Source organism: Diadema setosum, chromosome 9, assembly GCF_964275005.1.
Source record: "Diadema setosum chromosome 9, eeDiaSeto1, whole genome shotgun sequence".
NCBI lineage: Eukaryota > Metazoa > Echinodermata > Echinoidea > Diadematoida > Diadematidae > Diadema > Diadema setosum.
The window spans coordinates 18,758,757-18,779,908 of record NC_092693.1 but is presented as its reverse complement, the minus strand read 5'-3'; the positions used below and the strand labels follow the sequence as shown (position 1 = coordinate 18,779,908).

General features: G+C 41.8%; 1 protein-coding gene across 2 annotated transcripts in view; it reads right to left on the bottom strand.

The window, feature by feature from the left end:
* LOC140233460 (uncharacterized) overlaps positions 1-21,152 on the bottom strand; it is a 65,695-nt gene that overhangs the window by 12,662 nt on the left and 31,881 nt on the right. The window contains exon 2 of one of the 2 annotated variants that reach the window (XM_072313577.1): positions 20,186-21,102. In XM_072313577.1, the coding sequence (XP_072169678.1) occupies positions 20,186-21,102 (917 nt within the window). Of the gene's footprint in view, positions 1-7,497; positions 7,576-20,185; positions 21,103-21,152 lie in introns of those variants that run through there. The other variant, XM_072313579.1, reaches the window with a different exon arrangement.

Sequence of the window (21,152 nt, the reverse complement as noted above, 5' to 3'; positions counted from 1 at the left end):
ATGCAGAGTGCGAAACTTTTTGGGAGAGGGGGAAACAGCAAAAACTCAAGGACTGCGAGAGATTATGAATAAATCTTACTCCCCAATGCCTGACATGTAACCCCCACTGTTACCATGGTAACTGCAGGGCTATGTGCACTATTTCATCAGGGCAACAGCAGCAGCAGAGGAGAAAGAGAGAGAGAGAGAAATGAGGGGCGAGGGAGAGACAGTATCAGGCGAGGCGAGCAAAGATGAATATTACATTACGAACACACCCTAGATTTGTAACGCAGTCAGGATGTGTGTCAAATTCTCATGTTCACAAAGAGCGCTGAATTTCTCCATAAAGTACAGATTAACCATTGGGCATAATCCTAGGGTGGCTAGATTGAGATATCATTGCATAAGCACAGCATTCGCGTCCTCCCCTGCTTTAAGTGAAGGGTAATTTCCACAGACTTACAGTGTAACCATAGTAAAGTTTTCAACAACAAAGCGCCAGCACTTCAAGTTCTTGATGAAGCAGTGAAGTTGTATGCTTAAGATGAAGATGTTTGAGAAAGAGGTTATTCATATGGTGTAATGTAAACATAGGTACCGGTACAAAATAGCAGCACTACTGTACTAAATCTACAGTTATCTAATATTTGTATATATTTATCTAAAAAGAAAAAAGAAGACAATCCCTACATTGCATACTCTCATAGCATAGTCACAACCACGAATGGAATAGGTGATGTGAAAATAACACACCCTACAGGAGCGGCCTTGAATGTGACATTTTGTGAAAGGTTTTGTGCCCCAAAAGCTTGCCTACGCATCCTATATATATATGTGGCTGCAAGAAACTGTACATTCACGAGAGGGCTTTGTTATGGACAGAAGAATTGTACCACTGCTGTTTCATGTAGAGGGTGGCTGCGAAGGCCATGTCTTGTTCCAACGCAGGCCCCCATTTCATAAAAAGTTGGTGCTAGCAGCTCTTGCTGGAATGGCAATTGTCATGGTAACAACAGGAATTCCAGCCTCCTGATTGGCTGTTGCTACGGGAAGTTGCCATTCCAGCAAGAGTTGCTATCCTAACATCTTTTATGAAATGGGGCCCAGACCAGCAGCCACTAGTTGTTGTAGTCTTAATGGACATCAAGAAAAGGTTGCAGTCCTTGGATGCTACAGTAAACTGTTGTGGCAAAATTGTCATTGTGGTTACATCGTTATCACACAGTGATTGCATGGCTACTTGCCTCCCAGTTTTAACAAAAAATCTACAACTCTTGACTGCTACCACATTGGTGATTTTCACATGCACATTTGCTGGTGGCCAGTGGTATAGGCCTACATAAATATGAAATTTTTCAAATATTTTGATGGAATCTAATTTGCTGCAACCAATCATTCTATTACCATGTAGTGTCTATGATGAGTGATGAGGGTACATTTTCTTTAATACTCACATGTTTCCACAGTTTATCACAACAATCTGTAACCTATCCCATCAAATATCTCTACAGTCCCACTGACTAAGGCCTGTGTTGTCTGCATGGTTGCATAATGACATGATGATCTTCATGAAAGTTTTTAGGTATGCAAAAAAGGTTATACCTGAAGTGAAACGGGTAACTATGCAAGGACGGGAAATGATGGAAAACTCCCATAATAGATTACCCATATGATCACCATTGTCACTTTGTGAATACCCATGTAAGAGTCATTTATACCTGCACTGAAATACTAAAAGTAAAACACTTAGGTTTCACACATTTTGTGATTTTTGCAGAGTGTTTCCTATGATTACATGTGCCCAAGCAATATACAATACACTGTATTTCAAAATTTGCAAGTTTGGGGGAATATTATGAAATTACAACTGTGTTTATTACATGCCCTTTGAACATAACATTTGATGACATGTGTGTCATAAAGCCTAGTCAAATATTAAAGGTCTAGACAAAAGTGATACTTTCAGGAAAACAACTCCCCAGTGTTCTAGTCCAACATACCCATATCCATGCTGGCAGTCTTTGCAAACAGTCTTTGGCAACAATTCTTTGGGATTTTGTTTTTACTTGAATCAATCTTAATCTTATGTATAATACAAGTATTGAGAATTCAAAATTTGAAGAAAGAAATATCCATCTCTTTCACTATGAACACTTTTTTTTCTAAGCCAAAACCTTCACAAATTGTATCCTTGGATCACTGAAAGTGAGGGCCGCACTCTCTTCACAGGCCTCACAGTCATTACAAAATTGAATTTGAAAGCTGGCTACAAACATCAGAATAGCCTGGGGTCTACTGTACAGGGATGTGCATTGCAAGTAAGAGGTACTACCATGGCAAGAAGATCAATGTCAAGGAAACTTTTTAATTAAAAACATGAAGTGTGACAAAGGAAAATAATAAACAAAATGAAAATTTGAGTTAAATCACAAAATAATCATGAATAAGAAAGTTGTGAATTGATTGCCAGTTAAGTCATCTTTAAGTGACACTGTTTCCATAGGTTTAAGATTGTTCTGAAGGGTAAGGATATCAACTCTTCTTATGTCTGGATTATTGTTCTTTGTGTTGTTGTTTTTCTTTGACAAACTGACAAAATAAAAGACCACTAACAACTACCAACTGCGTGTATTCATCTCAGCCCAGGCCTCACTGACAATTAATTATACTGTCATATGAAATCATCTGTCTCATCATTGTGAAATGAGGGGAACCAACAAGAATACTCCCTCTCTCTCTCTCTCTCTCTCATGATAAGCGTCTAAAAGCTTGACAAAGGTTCAACATGGCTACGACACAGATTGAAAACAAAGTAAAAAAATCCGTCCATACATAATTATCTGACGTCGCCTCCTCTCCAACATTTTTCCTCCATCCGACGGAGGGAGACAGTTGCCAAGAAATGAAAATGATTACCTAAAATTAGCTTGAAATTGGCCTTGGAAGAGGGACAGAACTTGGCAGACCAGGATAAATTGTGTTTCTGCAACTCAAAGATACACCCCATGAAATGAACCACGAGCTCCAAGTTGGTATTAAACGTTTTCACTTCATGAGAATACTCTTTCGGAAGAAGGCCTCTGCAGTCCATTCAACATTAAACTACACACTTGTAACTTAACTGCATTCCCTCTGGTAACAGGCATTGCATGCAGTCCTGTTTATGTGACTATAGGCCTAATTATGTGTATACTTTCATTTATTTGTACTGAAATTCTCTGAGGACTCAATAATCATAGGTTGAACTTTGACCTTTAAAGTAAACATCATGTTATGAATTTTCTTACAACTACCAAGCAAAGCCCATTATCATGATCTGCCCCTTGGAAGCAATTTTGTTATTACAAAACTGACCTGAGTTACTCACTTCAACATCTCCAATGATTCTTAGGTCCAACTTTGTCATGTTTCAAGCTGAGGATTAAATTGTCAAGCGCTCTCAAAGTGGACAAATGTTTTCTAACAAATAACCACACCAAAGGAAGACAAACTGGAGTGATCAATACCATCTCCTCCGGGCCATCTTTGAGGCATGTTGTTTAAGTAACTTATCTAAGTCTTGCAACTAAAAAAAAACAAACATATTTCATACATATCAGCAAGAGCAAGGGGGTCTCTTCACTCTCAGACTATCTGTCTGTGGTGTATCCATTTCACACATGTTAATAACAACCACATGGTTCTGCTCTTGTTCGAAACTTTGAAACTCATCCTTAACACATGCAAATACAGTCAGAATATCACTTTAAGATACAATTTTGAATGAGATTAGCCCAGGATATATATGTTGGAAGGATCAAGAGTGGCCGAGGATACAATCCTGATCAATGAACAGGCCCTGACCTACACCATCGTTTCCGAAGCAGTAAAAGTAAAAGTACGTAAGTAAGGATTACACTGCTGTCTCTCCAGGCAGATGAGGGGCGGGGAGCGCACTGCAAAACATGCGCACAACCAGTACGTGTCACGAGATGGGAAGAGACAATGACCGACTCATCGCTGCAAGGTTAGCAGATGCAAGATGGCCAAGTTTTTCGGTGCATTCATCAAAGGCAGCACGAAAGAGAAACTGAGGGAGAGGAGAGGGGGAGGGTAAAGCGACAATGAGAAAGACGAAGATAGACTGAGACAGCTGAAGGACAGGTCAGGATACATGGATGTAAGTGGATGAAGGGGGGAAAAATATAGAAGATAACGTGAGAAACGACATCTATAGGGGGATGGAAGGAACGTAGTGTATAGAGGGAGAAAAGAGAGGACACACTACTGACACAAGCAAAGACAATCGAGGAATGGAGAGGATTGGTTAGATGATGCTAAAAAGAATGGGGAGATGTCATCACACCTCCCTGCTCAGAACAAGAACATGAGACTACTGAGAAACTGAGACAAGTGCTAAGGAGAGACATGTGATTAGAGAGATAAAGAGGGTGGGGGGGGGGGGAGAGGATAAGTATCTTTAAGTATTTTAAGTCAAGGGGGGAAAATGGAGGATATCCAGCATAGAGGATAATGGCTGCAATCTTCAGCTCACTGTGCTCCAGCCTCACACACCCATTGACTGTTCTGACCCCCCACCCTTACCCCTCCTCACCCTCTTCCTCTCCCCCTCCTCAAATGACAGCATCCTGCAGGCCAGCCTCATCATGTGACTCTGCTCCTGGAGGTTGTTATGCCAGGCGAGGGGCGGCAGGGAGAGAGAAAGAGGGGGGAGAGAGAGCTCACTCACTCGCTCTCTAGCGCGGCTAGAGAGCCGCGCGAGGAGAGTCGCTAACAGGGAGGATGTGGAGATTGGCACAAGTAAATTAAAACATCCTGTCGAAGAGGAGCAGCAGCGGCAGCATCCCAACCCCACAGGTCGAGTGCCTCACTGCAGCCAGGTCCATGCTCTCATCTTAGCACCCAGTCTGCCCCCATTTTTTTTTTTTTTTTCTTTCTTTGCGGGCTGGAAGGGAGGGTCGCGTCAGTCATCTCTGATAAGCCTTTGTCTCATTGATAAAGAGTGGTGTTTACTCATCGCTACGAGTCTTTTCTCTCTCCCTCTCTTTCTCTCTACTTGCTCTACATTGTTCAGCGAGATTGTACAATGGAAGTCTTTTGGTACTATCATCATTGTTGATATTTACTGAACGTTCATCACAGCCAGTTGATGTGGTGCTTCTTTTGAGATCTACAAGTCCATAAATGTGACCCTAAGATAAACATGTTTTGAATGGAAAGAATTTATGTGTGCAAAACACAATACGACGATTGTAAACTGTGACACTTATGAAAGAGAAATAATTTTCTCATATTTTTCCTCATGTAGTGCCCCAGCAACGTTCCTATCCATAAGTCAAAGAGAGATGCTCTAGTACCTGATATCTCTTGGAATACCACAGCATGTGACTTGAAGCCCAAATTATTCCCCATCTAACCAAATTGTCATACTGTAAACCAACAAATTTTGTGAGAGTGAACATTTGCAAGATTAGAATGCATGCACAAGTTCTTGTCTACACAATAGGCATCGAGTGTCAGTGGCAATTCACAGAAATCTCATGCCACGAAAATGTATCGCTTTACAGTAGTTGGATACTGTCATCACATGAATGCTCCTATCAGAGACAAACACTTCCTTTGAAAAGATACATCTACAAACTTCTTGCCAAACTTTTGCAGCTCTCTTAAAATCAATTTCTTTAGCTGCACAACCCATCATTATTAGCATCATCCCACTGGCTTACAAAAAAAAGTCATGGAGTAGTTTTCTCTTTTTATTCTTTCTTCTCATTTCCTCTCCTCCCCCCCCCCCCCCACCCCTGAGTCTGAGTCGACAGCACAGAAGGTCTCTCTTATGATTCATTTCTCAGGTCGGATTAGGATGCAAAGTTCGTTATCGAGGCATCACAGGCGGCCCACTGGCGACCTACGCGGGAGATGCCCTATGCGCGATGCACGTGTACAGCTGTATGCCACGTTGTGAGATGTGGCAGTACTCGCTGTTACTGTGGTTAAGGTTATGTCAGAGTGTGTGTGTGTGTGTGTGTGTGCAGATAGGATGCTAACAAGTTACATGACAGTTTATAACCAGAGAAATTGCCACAGCAACACAAAGTGAAAATAAGCCATTGGGTGCTCCCATGGAGAAAGTTTTCATCAAAGCATAGAAACATGAGGTCATGCACATTACCGTGGTATTATTCATTCCTTATTTTTCTGGTGTGCTTTCTTTTCTTTTCTGTTTTTATCATATGGGGGGGGGGGTAGGAGAGGTAGGGTATGCTTGTGACTTGGAAAGATCACTAAATCTTGGTCAGATTCTTCTACTCTATCAAACTTGTGATCATTGTCACTGAACTGTGGGCCATGTTGAATTACCTGTTCCCTAAAATACTAACGTTAGATTTTTTTCTGTATGAGTATAACTTTTCTCTACGATGTTACACATCCATTTCACACAGTCACCTCGGGCGAGTATAGGATTTGCCTCCAAATAGTGCATGATGTGAACATTTGTACACATCTGTATGAAATAAACACCTAGATATTCACTTGTAAGCAGGGAGCATGTTTTGTTGTCGTTTTTCTGACAATTGGCAAACCTTTACGTTTTAGGAACAAATCCACTATCACATCCATTTCTGAGGGGAAAAAAATTGAAGTAAAATGACTCCTCTACCATTGTAGCTTCCTTAAAGACATCAGAAAACAGTAATACGCAAGAAATTATATGACTCTCTCTCTCCAAATGATATATTGAATGAAAAAAAAATAAAATAGAATAAGATTTTGACATGCTCTCTTTTTTCATGTTACTGAAGGAAGTGATTAAAGATTCAACTTGGGACACGTATAATTTTTAGTGAATTCATCTCTGCCACACACATAAATTCAACACGCAACTACCAGACAGATGTTTCTATGGTTTGATCCCTTCCCATCACGCCTTTTTTTGGATACTTCATAGTTTGCCTTGACGATGTTGCAGTCAGGATGAACAAACTTTAATCTGGCAGGCCGGCGGCCAACAAAGTAGGGCTCTGCTACAACAAGTGGTATTCATGGCTAACAAATAAGTGAGCACAATGGATGATCAGCTCGCATCAATAACAGGAAACTTGAAGTTGAAAGCACAAACCAACAGACAGACTGCCATACATGTTGTAAAGAAAAAAAAAAGTTGAACTTCCTAGTCTACCATCAAGACCCTTATATTTTTCAGTGCCTCCAAGATGGCCCACTTGAGAAATCTAAAGTTCACTTCTGATTCAAGGATGTCAGTGTGTACCTAACTAACAAAATAATGGAGTCCTCATTCATGATCGAAAGCGAAGATAGATTGTCACAGTAGAAAAATGATTGGGAATTGGAAACCAAAAGTCTGGTGGTAAAGACTAAATGGACACATAGGAGCAAACAGGGGAAGGTTGCAGCTTGAGCGTACCGAATGAGCAAGCTGTGTGATTCTGCACTGAAAACATGTTTGTCATGCTAGGAACAGCAACTTCCTAACCTCCCATTTCCACTTCATACCTAGGGGGTGTTTTATCATCCTTGTTTCCTTGCCGTGTCAGCTTGATGAAAAGAACAGACAGACAAACCCACTCTCTGAATGTACAGTGCAGGATGGTTAAATGTATGTTTTTTTCATGGTTTGAACTGTGCTCAGTTGAACGTTGACCAGTCGTGGTCATGTTGAATACAAGTTTGCAATCGCAGAATTCATACAACTTTTAAAGTCATCTAAATAACGTCTCTTCCAGAGTGAAATAAATCAAAATGAAGATCCTTCTCTTACTTTACATGTAAAGGCCTGGTTCGAGTATGTCAAATAATTTGTGCCATTTCGATGAAATATGTAACACAATCAATGACAATGGGTGTTAAAGATGCCAGGAAAATGAAGCCTGAAGCAATGGCTTTGCATGGAACAACATTGGGTATCAGATGATGTGGGGTAGCCTTAACAGCATTATGTTCTTCACAAAGCTGCACAGAGCTCAAATAGGTGAGATACTACAAGGATTTCCTGTGAAAGCCCATAATAGCATTGATTGTACTTAGTTTCTCCACTCCTCTTTAAACTAAACTACTCGTAGTATCCACTGTGGATATCGGTATTGTGAAACTTCAATCACGTTCACAATGGGGGGGGGGGGAAGGAATGCCTGCATTGAGGGCAGAGCTGTGGCATAGCAACAGTACTGTGCAGAGATGACGCTGCTACCAACCACCAGTGTCGACCGAGAGAAGACATCTTGTCCGCGGGAGAAAGCGGGCAGGAAAAGCAATATTTGTTTCACGTGGAGAGATGGGACACTGTGGCTGCTTGGAGGAAGTGGCACAGTGAATCCGACGCTAGTTTACCTCGTGTGCAGAAACAATCAGGAACCATGCACTCTGGACCCGCCTCCATCTAGACTTTGATAATAGCCTGGTCTCGAGACTCTTCCCAGTTGTTTTCTCTCACTCCAACCACTCCAACCACTGCCAACAATCAACCTCTTTATCACTCCCAAACAAAACAGAGAAACAAGCAAAACAGCACAAATGCATATATATGCAACATCACTCCCAACAAGCACACAGTTGGAGTAGAGCTAAATATCATCAACTTTTTAAGGAGCTAGGCTGTCAAGTCTTGGCTTCACTGCTTTTTGGTACAACTTTTAGTGTTGCACTTCTGCCAATCCAATAATCCTAAAAGACAATGGAAGAGACTAATTCTGAACTTTAGAGAGAAAGAATCAATCTGATACTAAATAGTTACAGTTGGAAGTTTAGAGGCCACAAAAAGGGTGATATATCAACACTGCAAATGCATTGAATATAAAATGGAAAAGTAGAAAACATGACAAATGCAACAAGATATTTTCAAGCACTGCTTTCGTAAACTACTAGAATGAGTATAGTGGAAGAACTGATGCAGCATTTTGCAAAGCTGGCATGAAACTTGCAGGGATGAAAAAAAAAAAAGTCTAGTAACTCAAGACCAAAATAGAGTGTTGTGAATGGTACTTGCAACGGAACAAAACTTGGCATGGGAGAGCATCAATAGAAGGATGATTCAAGCGATATTTTTTGTTGGCGTTGTCAGGCACAAGCCGGCAATAATTTCAACACAAAAGATGAAGAGCGTGAGGATGACAATGAGTCACTTGAAGATGATATACGATAAAGGGTCGAAAGATACAGATGAAGAGAGAGAGAGAAAAAAAAAAAGAATGATAGAATGGGAGGGGAACACAAAGATGGAGGAGGAGGAGGAACAGTAAAGAAGAAGAGGAATGAAGAAGCAGGAGATGACGACGATGGTGATGATGATGATGATGATGATGATGATGATCGATGATGAGATGATGATGACAGCAACAAAGATGATGATGATGATGATGACGATGATGATGATCAATGATGATGCTGATGATGATGCTGATGATGATGATGATGATGACGATGATGATAAAGACAATGATGGTGTTGGTGAGGATGATGAAGAAAAAAATGCATCAAAAAAAAAAGGTGAAGAAAGAGAAACTGAGGACATCAACAAATTCAACAAGAAAAGAAAAAGGAGAGGAATACCAAAAAGAGATGAGAGGACACCATTAGTGACAACAGACATACAGGAGGAGATACTATCATCATCAACTGTTGCAGGAGTACAATGTATAGTACTCACAGTATTGGAAGTAGAAGCAGTAAAATGTGAAGTGGTGGTGCTATCAGTCATGAAAAGTATTTAATAAGAGATATAGCAGCAGTGGATGTACATGCTAGAGGAGTACCACGAGGGTAATATGAGTGTTTGCCGTAGTGATGGTGGCGATGTTCAGAGATTCAGAGAAGGCTCATCTATGAGAATAATTAAGCACCTTCCCTCTTTTCAGGTACACAACATAATCAAACATGGTAGAAAAGTATTCAGTTCCTTTCAGATGCCCAACAGGAAACGTTTAACATCCCAACAGACAATAGTTTGCCATAATCATCTGGTATCAAGTACCAATGAACTAGGAAGGTTTCTTGGGAGTATGTAGTAACTTACAGGCATGATCAGAGTCACATTGGAGGATGATACCTACAGTGTAGTTTCATTTTCCTAGGAATGTGTGTAGGCGGCTGTGTACCACTTCCACAACACTATACCAGACAGTCATCATTCTTATCCTGCATGTAAATCAGGCTCTGGAAACAATTTGATGTAAAACTGAACTTTCAACTGACTTGATTTACAATGCAAATTACCCTCTCAAATGCCCTTTGTGATTCCTTTCATGTCTAACTTGCATGCATTCCAACATGCAACAAGTTGGATGCAGTGCACTTCTCATTATGCCCTGCCTACAGGTAGGGTCAGGGTATAGCAGAAATCTTGTCGACATTAGCTGCATTCTGATTGCATAAGACATAAAGGCCTCTTTTATGCACCTAGAACTTTTAATTCGCAGCTCTCTCTCTCCTTTTACTTTTTTTTTTTTACAATCTTTGTGGATAGTTTTACAGCCAAGGCTGTTTTTGTGACTCTTTGTCGGGGATGAAGCTACTGCGACATGCAATCCTGGTTCTATTCCACACACTGAGAAGCGGATGAGAGACGATCACATGACATGATACTCATCTTCCCCGCAGCACAGATCGGCCATGCAGCGAGTACCAGCAGATATATCCCACCACTGAATGGCAGATTCCATGTAAACCATTGCAAGTAATGGCTTTCACTGGATTAAAACAAACAACTCATTGGCAATCAAATCAAATGGCAACCATCCATAATATATGTTTGTAACAAGAAACATAAATCTAGGGATGACATTCTCTTTTTATATTGTTTGATATCACAAATACAGGTATTCTGGCCAAAATTCCACTGATTTCAAAGACTAAAGAATTGCACACAACATGCACTGATGTTATTATATCTTATATAAGAGAGAGGGAGAGTGAGAAAGAGGGAGAGACGGGAGATTTAAAAATTTGATGAAAAGGAGGTATATTTTTAAATCATGTATGACATATAATAATAACCACAGTGTGAACAAAGTTTAAAGCAAAACCGCAACAAACTGAAAGACCTCCAATAAGTTTGTGCATGCATCAGTGGCAAATTCATTGGGGCCCCGAGTGGCATCCCGGGAGTGTGAACGGACCCCATTGTGCTGCCAGGAGTGTTCCAGGAAGTGGAGCTGAAGATCACCTCGGGAGGTTGTCTGGCGGTGCACTTCCCGAAGAGGGAGATCACGAGTGAGCGATTTAGAAAAAGGCACACCATACAGCAGTCTAGCACAGATAGGACAGTCAACCAGCCCATTCCAAGAGTGACCCCGAGTGGTCAGGCGTTGGAAAAAACACAATGGATAGCTACCAGAATAGGCATATGGGCTGGTCAATTCTTCTCGGTATCAGAAGTGGCTTCTTGAACTGGAAAATTTCATAGAATCTACTCCCTCTCTCTGCCCCCCCCCCCCCCATAATAAGAAAAATACTGTTTTCTGGAATGTGCTACTTGTCATTGTTCCGAAATCAGCACAGAAGGAAGGACTTGCATAAAACTTCTATTTCTTACTTAAGCTTCAGGTGATACTGTATCTTGTATATTTTAGTTTTATAAAAATAAGAACAATACACATATTTCAGATCTGTCACAAATCATGCGATCAGACAGATGGAACAGGCCTCAGGATGTTCAAGAAAGTGAAGAAGATGAAAGAAGTCTGCTGATTTTTCATGGCAATACTGGGAGGTAGGTATAACTATATGAAATGGCTCATATGACATCAATGGCAAATATCATCCACAGGATGAAATTTCCTGGAAATGAGAGGGAGGGGCTACTTTACCCCTGTGGCAGTAATGATGCACTTTACTGATAGAATGTCTTTATTTTGACTTTATACAGCCCTTCACCTGCAGCACCTACAAACCCGAGTTGCACCAGAATTAATTTTTCAAATTCAGGTCAAGCTATTGCAATGATCAATGGAGATCGATGTCCATCGGTACATGTAGGTCACAGAGGGAAAGTTCTTCTCTTCACACACCAAATGAGCACTTCAGAGCCACTATCTCTTGGGGAGCTACTCCTCAAGTAGTTTCTGCAGGTGCCTTTTAGCAAGATGCAGAGGTTACAACATCAGGAGCATTTGGGGGGGGGGGGCAAGATGGTTTAAGAAAGAAACATTAAATGCAATCAATTCACATTTATAGATAGAGGTATCAACTGAGAGATTATACATCTGAGGAATATTGCATTGTAAAGCCCTATGACAGCTTTGGAAAGCCAATTCCATCCAAAATTGAGAAGCGGTAAAGTTTTGCTATTCTTGCATGGTTGTATATTGTTACCACAGACGACATCTATGTTCTTGCCAATACTTCTCCATTTATAGCAGGAAATTGCTACATATCCAAGTCTACACAAAATAAAGACCACTACTTTTTTTTTTTTTCCTGACAGTCCCACATATTGAAATCAACCTCTGTGCTTTGGAGCATGCTTGCAGCCTCCAGCATATATTTTAATTACGTCACCTCAAGCTATTCCACATATCAAAGAAAAGTTGCAAGGGGGGGGGGGGGGTAACTACACTGCACCCAGACAGGTAACGCAGCTAGTTTCTCCTAAAATCAGACTTTGGCACCCAGGCATAAGGAGACCTCCTACACTGTATCTTTAATGTAAATTTAGAACTGGTACAATTGTAATACAATAATGTAGGTACTTTTAATAGCAGTTGTGCTGAAAGCTGCATTGACATCTGGAGTCATCTTCAGGAACAGAGAGTGAGAAAAGAGGCTCGTAGGCCTCCACTATTATTTTCACATCTAAATTCAGGACACACTTTTTGAGGTTATCCGAGGAGAAATCGTATACTCCCGACATAGTATTCCAACAGGTTTCAGCTGATACACTACAGTAATGTTAAGAACACATTTTCTGAATGAAAGTAGACCCCTAAAAAAAGGAAAAAAAAAAAGAGAAAAAGGTATGCATGCCAGGTACACATCATGCCTCCGTAAAAGTAAATGACCTGATTTGACCTTTGACATTGTGACATGATGGCCTGATCAACTGATGAGGAGCTGAAAAGTAGTCTGCACCCCAAGCAGCTACATTGTAGGAATAGACAGTTAGGATACTACACCACATCGCTTCATGACAGGGTTCTTTAGAAAACCCAAAGTACATACCCGCTTGTGAGCAGGTAAAATGAATGTGTGCTTACCCAGTACATCTCTATGTGCTATGGACACTTACCCAAAATGCCAAATACTAATTCTGGTAAGTGGGAAAAAACAATTGTTGCATTGCCCTGAAATTGATGGGCTAATTCTGATGAACGACAGCCCTTGTGTTGACTAATACGGAATCACTCCCCACAAGATGCGTGTAATGTAAATTAATGGGCTTTTGTCCCTATCAATTATGCCTTGCCAATTCATTCACATGCATATATCTCAGAATATGAAACCTAGAAGTCTCTTTATTTATGTCTCATTCTAAGACATGCTCTGAATGTCCAATCACACAGAGCTAGCTTTCAGTGACAATATGGTATGTGGCAGTATATGGTTCCATCTAAGAAATGCATCTACATCCATTTTCTATTCGTGGATGTATTGGAAGGATGACCAACACATGACCTCGACACTGTGGCCTAGACTTCATAAAGTCACTTATTGTGAGGTCTACATGCTAGTTAGCTGATCATGGCTCCGTCTTGTTTATTCAGCTTATCAAATGGGTTCCCTTTGCGGAGAATGCACAAATCTCATCAGATACATCTGACCCGGTATCATTCCTGCGACCACAGTTCACAGATGTTCCCTCTCCATGTAACCTGAATCATGATATGGGAGCTTGCCTTGTGGGCAGCTCAAATGTTATGAAAGATCTTTGAAAAAAAACATTTATGAGGCACTTTTCAGGGATGCTTGAAATCACAATTCATGTACAAATCAGATAACTTACTGCACAAATAACAAATGTGATATCATTTTATAAATTTTACACATTTATCACCTTTCCCATGTTTGAAACGTGTTCTACTATCAAAATACGTTGGCAAAGGCCTTTCGGATCACATCTCTCTAGTTGTTGTGCACATTTATCATCTGTTTTGTGAGTCAAGAGGAAGGCCTTGCCACTGTGCAGCTTCATGGTGCAGTTTACAGGATGCAAAAAACCATACCAACAACAGTGAAGGAATTATTTGATAAGCTAAAACTACGTATACTGTATGCTCTATCAAAACATTCTGCCAATGACTAATATCAACTTTCAAGGCAGAATCACTATCCTTTCAAATGTTACTTGAGTTGAAAGTAAAGAGTGTGTAAAGGATTATTCAGAAATAAAACGGGGCCTCTATATTTAATTATACTACAAAATGTGTCCCAAAAAAACCTGCTAAAAACACAACTTCCCATTCCTTTTATGATCCCAAACTTTGACATGATGTAGAGGAAGAATCGCTCTTTCAGAAAACATATAAATCTTCGGATTGACTAGGTTGACCCATTTCACCCATTTTTAGTCCTCATGTATAATCAGGGCATGTGACTTTTTGTTGGTTTTGTGATGCATGGTCACTTATGACTTTGATCAGTCCTTGGGTTATGTGACAACTGATTGAAAAAACAACTTTGTGATTGATCTTAGTTACATTGTAGGTTCATGAAGAAAAGGCTGATAACTCCCCTTTTTTTTAATACAACATCTATGCACAGAAATGCTGTCTGCTCTCATCCTAGGTTCTCTGGAACATATCTCAATTAAAAACACTCCTATCGTGCATCCTCCATTTTGGCTATGATGACATATAGGCCTATTTATAGTTGGCTCTCTCCTCTGTCTGAGTACTGGGCTAACTTGGCAGTGACAATTTTTTTTCTTTTATGTTTTATGACCTCCTGATATCTAAGCCAACAATTCAACGACAATATATATTCTCAGGACCCCGTGCATGCATGGCTGTGTTATCAGCATCCTCTTCTCCATGGAGGAGGGAAAGAGAGCGAGAGAAAAAAAAAATAAAATGCAGATAGAACAAACACAGGAGCAACCTCCAGTTACACACCTCCTACACACACACACACAGAGAAAAACCAGCGAACCGATGGTCTCCACGCAGAGTGGGTGCACCGAATGCTGGTCCAAAGTTCAAATACCAAATTGACAACTCTGTAAAGAGCTCGTATTGCAGCGTGCCCACCTTAAACCTCAGTATCAGACATCGGAGTCGCACAATGAATTGGAATGCTGTTGCACATCCAATCTTTATGACTCGTAAGTGGCATGTAAGACACCACGAAGGGGGGGGGGGGGGACTCAAATTATGTTATGAAATGCACACCCTGTATAATTCACATGAATGATGCCAACTTTGACGGGCCCTTCAGCCTGCACTTCAACCATTCAGCACTATCTCCTCCGTTACGATTAACTCCTAGGACCCCACTCCTTTCAGTCACCATCAACATATCAATCATGCACTGGAGCTGCCATGACAGAGTCGGGGTTCAGAAAGTCCAAAGTTTTGTGCTGATCTGTCGCCTCCATCTTACCACGTTCCTTTCAAGAACCTTTCTGCATGACAAAGTATAAATCAGTAGCCATATCTTGTCTTGCAAGCATCTTTGGTTGTGAAATTGGGATGAAGAAAAAGTTGACAGGTGAAGGTATCACATATATCCACTAAATGTTGAATTGTTTTGGGAAAATGCAATTTGCATTCAAGCAAGTATACTCACACAAGTATTACAACATAATGACACTTGATCAGCAGTGTAAGCATCATTATTAATACTAAAATGTACTGTATACGCTGTTAGTTTCGCGAGGGTTTTATTTTCGCGAATTTCGTGAATTGCAGTTGGATCGCGAATTTAACAACACACGAAATTGTCTCCATGCGCTTTGTAAATAGAGCATTAACGTAAGCGTCGGCGTCAATTCGCGAAAACAACATCTCGCGAAAATGTCTATGACCTCGTCATTTGCGAAAATATCTGTACGCAAAAATAACAGCGTATACAGTACTCTATTCCCCTGGAGTAGGAAAAATGGAGAAATGGCTGAAACATCAAAGCAAAGCAGGTACTACACATAGTTTTCAGTGGGTCAGCTTGTTAAGAGAGAGCTGCTGAAGAAAACACACTTTGATGATCACTGTCATTATAATGCCTTCTTAATTCTCTCCTTACTTCAGACATATTGCTATTTTGAAGTTTGAAAACCATTTTTGTGGTCTTCATTAGGCACATAAAAAAAAAAGAAAGCAATGTTCAACTGAAACTCTGTATACACTTTGCATCATAAATCCTCCAACACATCAAAAACTCATGTCTGCCAAATTATTAAATCATGCCCACTATCCCATCTTTGCTTGATATGTATTCCTACAGCTTATATTTCCTGCGAGAGCAACTGATGTAATCACACCCCCAACATCAGACCATTGTCAAATATTGGACATAGCAAACACAGCAGTGGCCTGACATGATGATAGAAAGAGAGAAGGGAAAAAACAGAGGCAAGCTTAAATGGAAACCAAAGTGGGAACGCTGGCATCTGGTGATGAATGCGTTGGTTATTGTCTTTTTAATCAAGCCAGCATCTTTCTTCGGCGGTAGCATCTGTCCTCCCGAAAACACGATACTCCATCTCAAATGTCAAAAGGTGTACGGGGGATGCAGACAATATTTTTAATAATACAGCTCCTCATCAAAGGGAACTCATCCCAATCGACAGCATCATCATCATCATCATCTCTGTCGATATTATCCATCGCCATGGTTATGATGCCTCAGATGAGAGATGGGAGGAGAGAAACCCAGGGCTCGGACTCTGCCTAGAGTCTGTGCGAACCTCCAAAGCGTGTCAAGGAGAAAGACTTCATCAATCCAGCCAAGCGTTACTGGCATCCGTCTCGCAGTGTGCTGACAAAGCAGCGAGGCCCTCACGGACACACAAGAGCGGAGTGATGCCCAACGCCTGCTAACTCACGAAGCCAGGAGGAGAAAAAAAAAGAGAGATTGGGAAACAGACTGAATTGTCATTAGTGGCGCACCACTTGGAGGATGAGGACATTTTCCTTCACTTTCTTCATATTTTTCCCCCCACCATCCTCTCGCCTTCACCCCGCTCCCACCCCTTTACTCCAGCCTCTATTTGCTCCATCATTCTCCCATTAGCCACATGAGTCTTCCTCTCTTGTCTGGTAGCCATTTCGCAAAAACCGATATTCGCAAGCACAGAATTTGGCTTCAACAATATGTCTCGTGATTGCAATCTGCTGATTCTCCTACCACAATATTCACTTTCTGTCCCTCGACGAATATGGTCTCCTCATGATGTTCAGTAAAACAAAGAGCCTTGGTATCATTTGGAGTTGACTCCATCTCAAGAACCCTTTTCAAAACCATCAAAATTGGTCCATATAGACTTCACTGTAAAGCTAGATCCTCTATCATAATATTTTGTACCAAGCAATGCCACATTCCCTTCTCGCATTGAGTCGCAAGGTGTTCCTCTTTCTCTCTTTCTCCCACCTGCATCAAGATGTGCATAATATATTGGTATCTGCACGCCCCTGCATACATGCAGATTTTTTACTCTCTGCAATTGCTCCAAACATCAAATATGATGCAGTTCTACCAACGGACGGGAGAAAAACTGGCATCGATCATCCAAACGTGGCTCCACTCCCAACTTTCTACCACTCCTGCGTGGTGATGAGACATTATTCTGGGATACCCATCACAACCCCCCCTCTCCCCCACTCCTTTATTTCCCTCCAACATTCCCATCACCCCCACCCCCCACCAAATAAAAAGTTGTTTTGCCACCAAGTGGCTGGACAAGACAGATGGTGATCTAGTCGCCATCTCCGCGTTCGCATCTCAGCTGTCTTCCTGTCACCACCTCATCTTCGGGGCAGCAGAAAACACTTTGATGAATACTTTTAAAGCCCGAAATATGGCTTGACGGAGCACTTGAGTGAGGAAGTATTGCAAAACATCATTATCCTGTATGACCATATGGAAGAAACACATCATATTATGTGCATGAAGGTATTGGCATTACACAAAAGTACATCTCACTGTGTATATACATGTATAAATATATACATTCTACATCATATATTTGATGACACAAATTTTGCAGACTTATCAATGTGTTTTCATTCCATGAAACAAACAAACAAAAAATCAATGCATCCCCATACAACTGTTGCCACTTCCTAGCAAACATGGTCTTTCCACACAAAGCTGTCCATAATATGTGTTTCTCATCAGTAACAGAAAGAATACATGGCAAAGCACGGAGTACATCCTGTTTTCCTTCAAATACATTTTTCACCTTTAGTATTGCATAGGTTGGAAACCCTTTCTACACCAGGGACTTTGGACAGTGCGTGCGATGCTACATGTATTGGGTTTTTTGTGCCAATCGGCACTCAAAGCACCCAAAGGGGTGGATAAAGAACCCAGATAATGATGGTCATAATGCAATTATTCTACACGAAAACCTCAACATTTTCACAGACCTAAAAAAAAAATTGCCTGGAATGATTCAACTGCTAAAGACTTCTTGCCCTACTGCTTACAGTTTGTTTCCATAGTTTCAAACTGACAATTTTAATAGCAAAACACCTTCTGCATCAGTGTGATTTTTTTTCTTCTTCTTCTGGCCACCAGACACACAGAAGAGATGATATCATGAGTGGAGAATGGGAGTGGCGGTACATGCAAAGACACAAAAGACAGATCAAAGATGCATATATAGAGGTACATGATGCAGTGCCCAATACCATTCAGAGCAGTGAGTCAATTGTGTTTGCTGAGACCAAGTGGTCACAACACAAGTGGACAAGGTACCAAAAAAAAATGGAAAAACAAGAAATATAATGATAAAAGTAAAGACAGAGAAGGTCAGAGCAATGGGAAGCTTTCAAGTCAAAGAAAACATAGAAGGAGAAGAAAAGCATATGCACAGCGAATAGGAAGGAGATACAGAGGAGGAATAACTGGAAAACTTTTAGGTGACAACTCTGAGTGCCCAATAGAAGGGTACCAGAGAGAAAAGTGATAATTGAAAGGGATCTACTTTCATGTACATGAAACTGAGTGGGAAGAGGGAAGCTGTGACAAAGAGTGAACACACAAACTATGCACTCACACACAGACAGATAGACACACAAACACCACACACATACAACAGTGGAGACAGACAGACAGACAGACAGAGAAATATATAGAGGACAGAGAGAAGAGGTTGATCCTCCTGTATTTACACTTCAGGTTGGGGGTATCGTTATCAAACCTAACTACCGCCAAAGAAGCGGCAACATGCATTGTTATGGCCTCTGCACGTACTCCACAGATACCACAACATGATGGAGTTATGACAATGCTTCCATGCAGTTATCTGTTTGAGTACAAAGTACTCCCCACTCGCCTAACCATCCAGAAGGGAAGGAGAACACGGCAAAATCTATCCAGTCTCTCTATTCAGCTACCCTTGTCCTCCTCCCTCTGCAAACATACCACTTTTGTGCCAGTTTAATACTGGTCATATTACTTCAACACTCCCTCACTGCCACCATCTCTCGAAAAAAACGGCCATCCACCGAAGTTGAGAGTGCAGAAAGCTATCAAACCATGCAGGAGCACCGCCCATTTCTACATCTGATGAAATCATCATTAGGGTCCTTTCCTATGTATCTTGTATCTTGTCTTCGCATGCAAGTATCTTACTATCTGTCCATGTATATCACTCCGTCTGTCTGCTCCTTCGCCTTTCTGCATCTCACACTATTCATCTGCAACCAAATTTTGCAGCCCATTTCTAATCATGAGCACATTTTTACAGCAATATTGCACATCATTAACCATCGGGTTACAAATACCAGATTAAAGATGTGTTTGGGTTGGCAGAGGCCACATACGCCTCGTTCCCTGGTTGCAGAGAGAGTCACGAGGGTGAAACGCATGACAACCAAGTGAGTATCACATCACGTGATGGGAGTGGGATAAAGGTTGAAAGCGAGGTGAAGGTCAGGGTGAAGATATGGAGGCGTGTAAAGTAGTAATAATTCCAGTTGGTGCTACATAAACACACACACATAAACATAAAGACACACATACAGACACACACATACACATAAGACACACAAACAGATACATATAATTCTTTATATGAAAGAACTCTTGATACCTTTGATGGGGTGCTGCCCACTGATGAGTTGTCCGGTGATGAGGCACAAGATTTTACTGACAGTCCGCACTCTCCATCGGAGGATTTGGTCTCCCCCTCCTGGCTGTCACATCTGTCTGCCAACGCCGCTGACTCACCCATCCCCACTTCCTCTGACCCCCTCGAGCTGCCGCTGTTGCTGCTGGAGCTCAACTGCTCCGAGTCCTCCGTTGCTGTCGAAGCCGCGGAGACCACCGCGCCAGCCGCCGCCACTGCACTGGAAACGTCTAGCAGCGTCTGGCTTGGAGGCTGCTGGTTCACTCCCGGATTCTCTTCCCCTACATCACAAGCGTTTTCGTCATCCTCCGCATGGTCTGCGGCTCGCTCCCCCCTCTCCTCTCCCCCACCACCTGTCATGAGTTGCTGCACAGAAGCCGGTTGATCCTCCCCGGCTGTTGTGCCCCCACCTCCAAGCGGTGACTCACACTCAGATTCAGCTACAGGGCCAGCAGCGCCGTTGCCAAGCCTCTCCCTCGTATCCTCTGCGCAGGAAGTGCTATCGGGCGTCGATGCACCGTGCGCGCTCGCCGAGTCTTCTTCTTCTTCGGAGCAGGCTCGCTCGTCCCCTCCCTCGAGAGAGTCGCGACCATTGCTGGCCGCACTGTCCTCCCTCCCTGGAGACCCCAGGGGCTCCTCCTGCTTCCTGGATGAATACCGAGAGGCTCCGTGCACCATGTCTGCCTGCCTCCTGGCCATATGCCTCAGGGCACTAGTCCGAGTGGTGGGTCGCGTCCCTGGCGACCTCTCTCCCCTGAAGCCGTTCAATCCCGTGGGCTGCTTTCTGTCCTTAATGTGATGGCCCTTTGCAGCGGATCTCCTTGTAACTTCTGATGCTTGGTCCAACTTCCCCATTCCTGCCCCCTCCCCCTCCTCAAGGTCTGTGGAAGGGAAGAAAAAATGAGCATGAAAATCATCAGATTAAGAGATC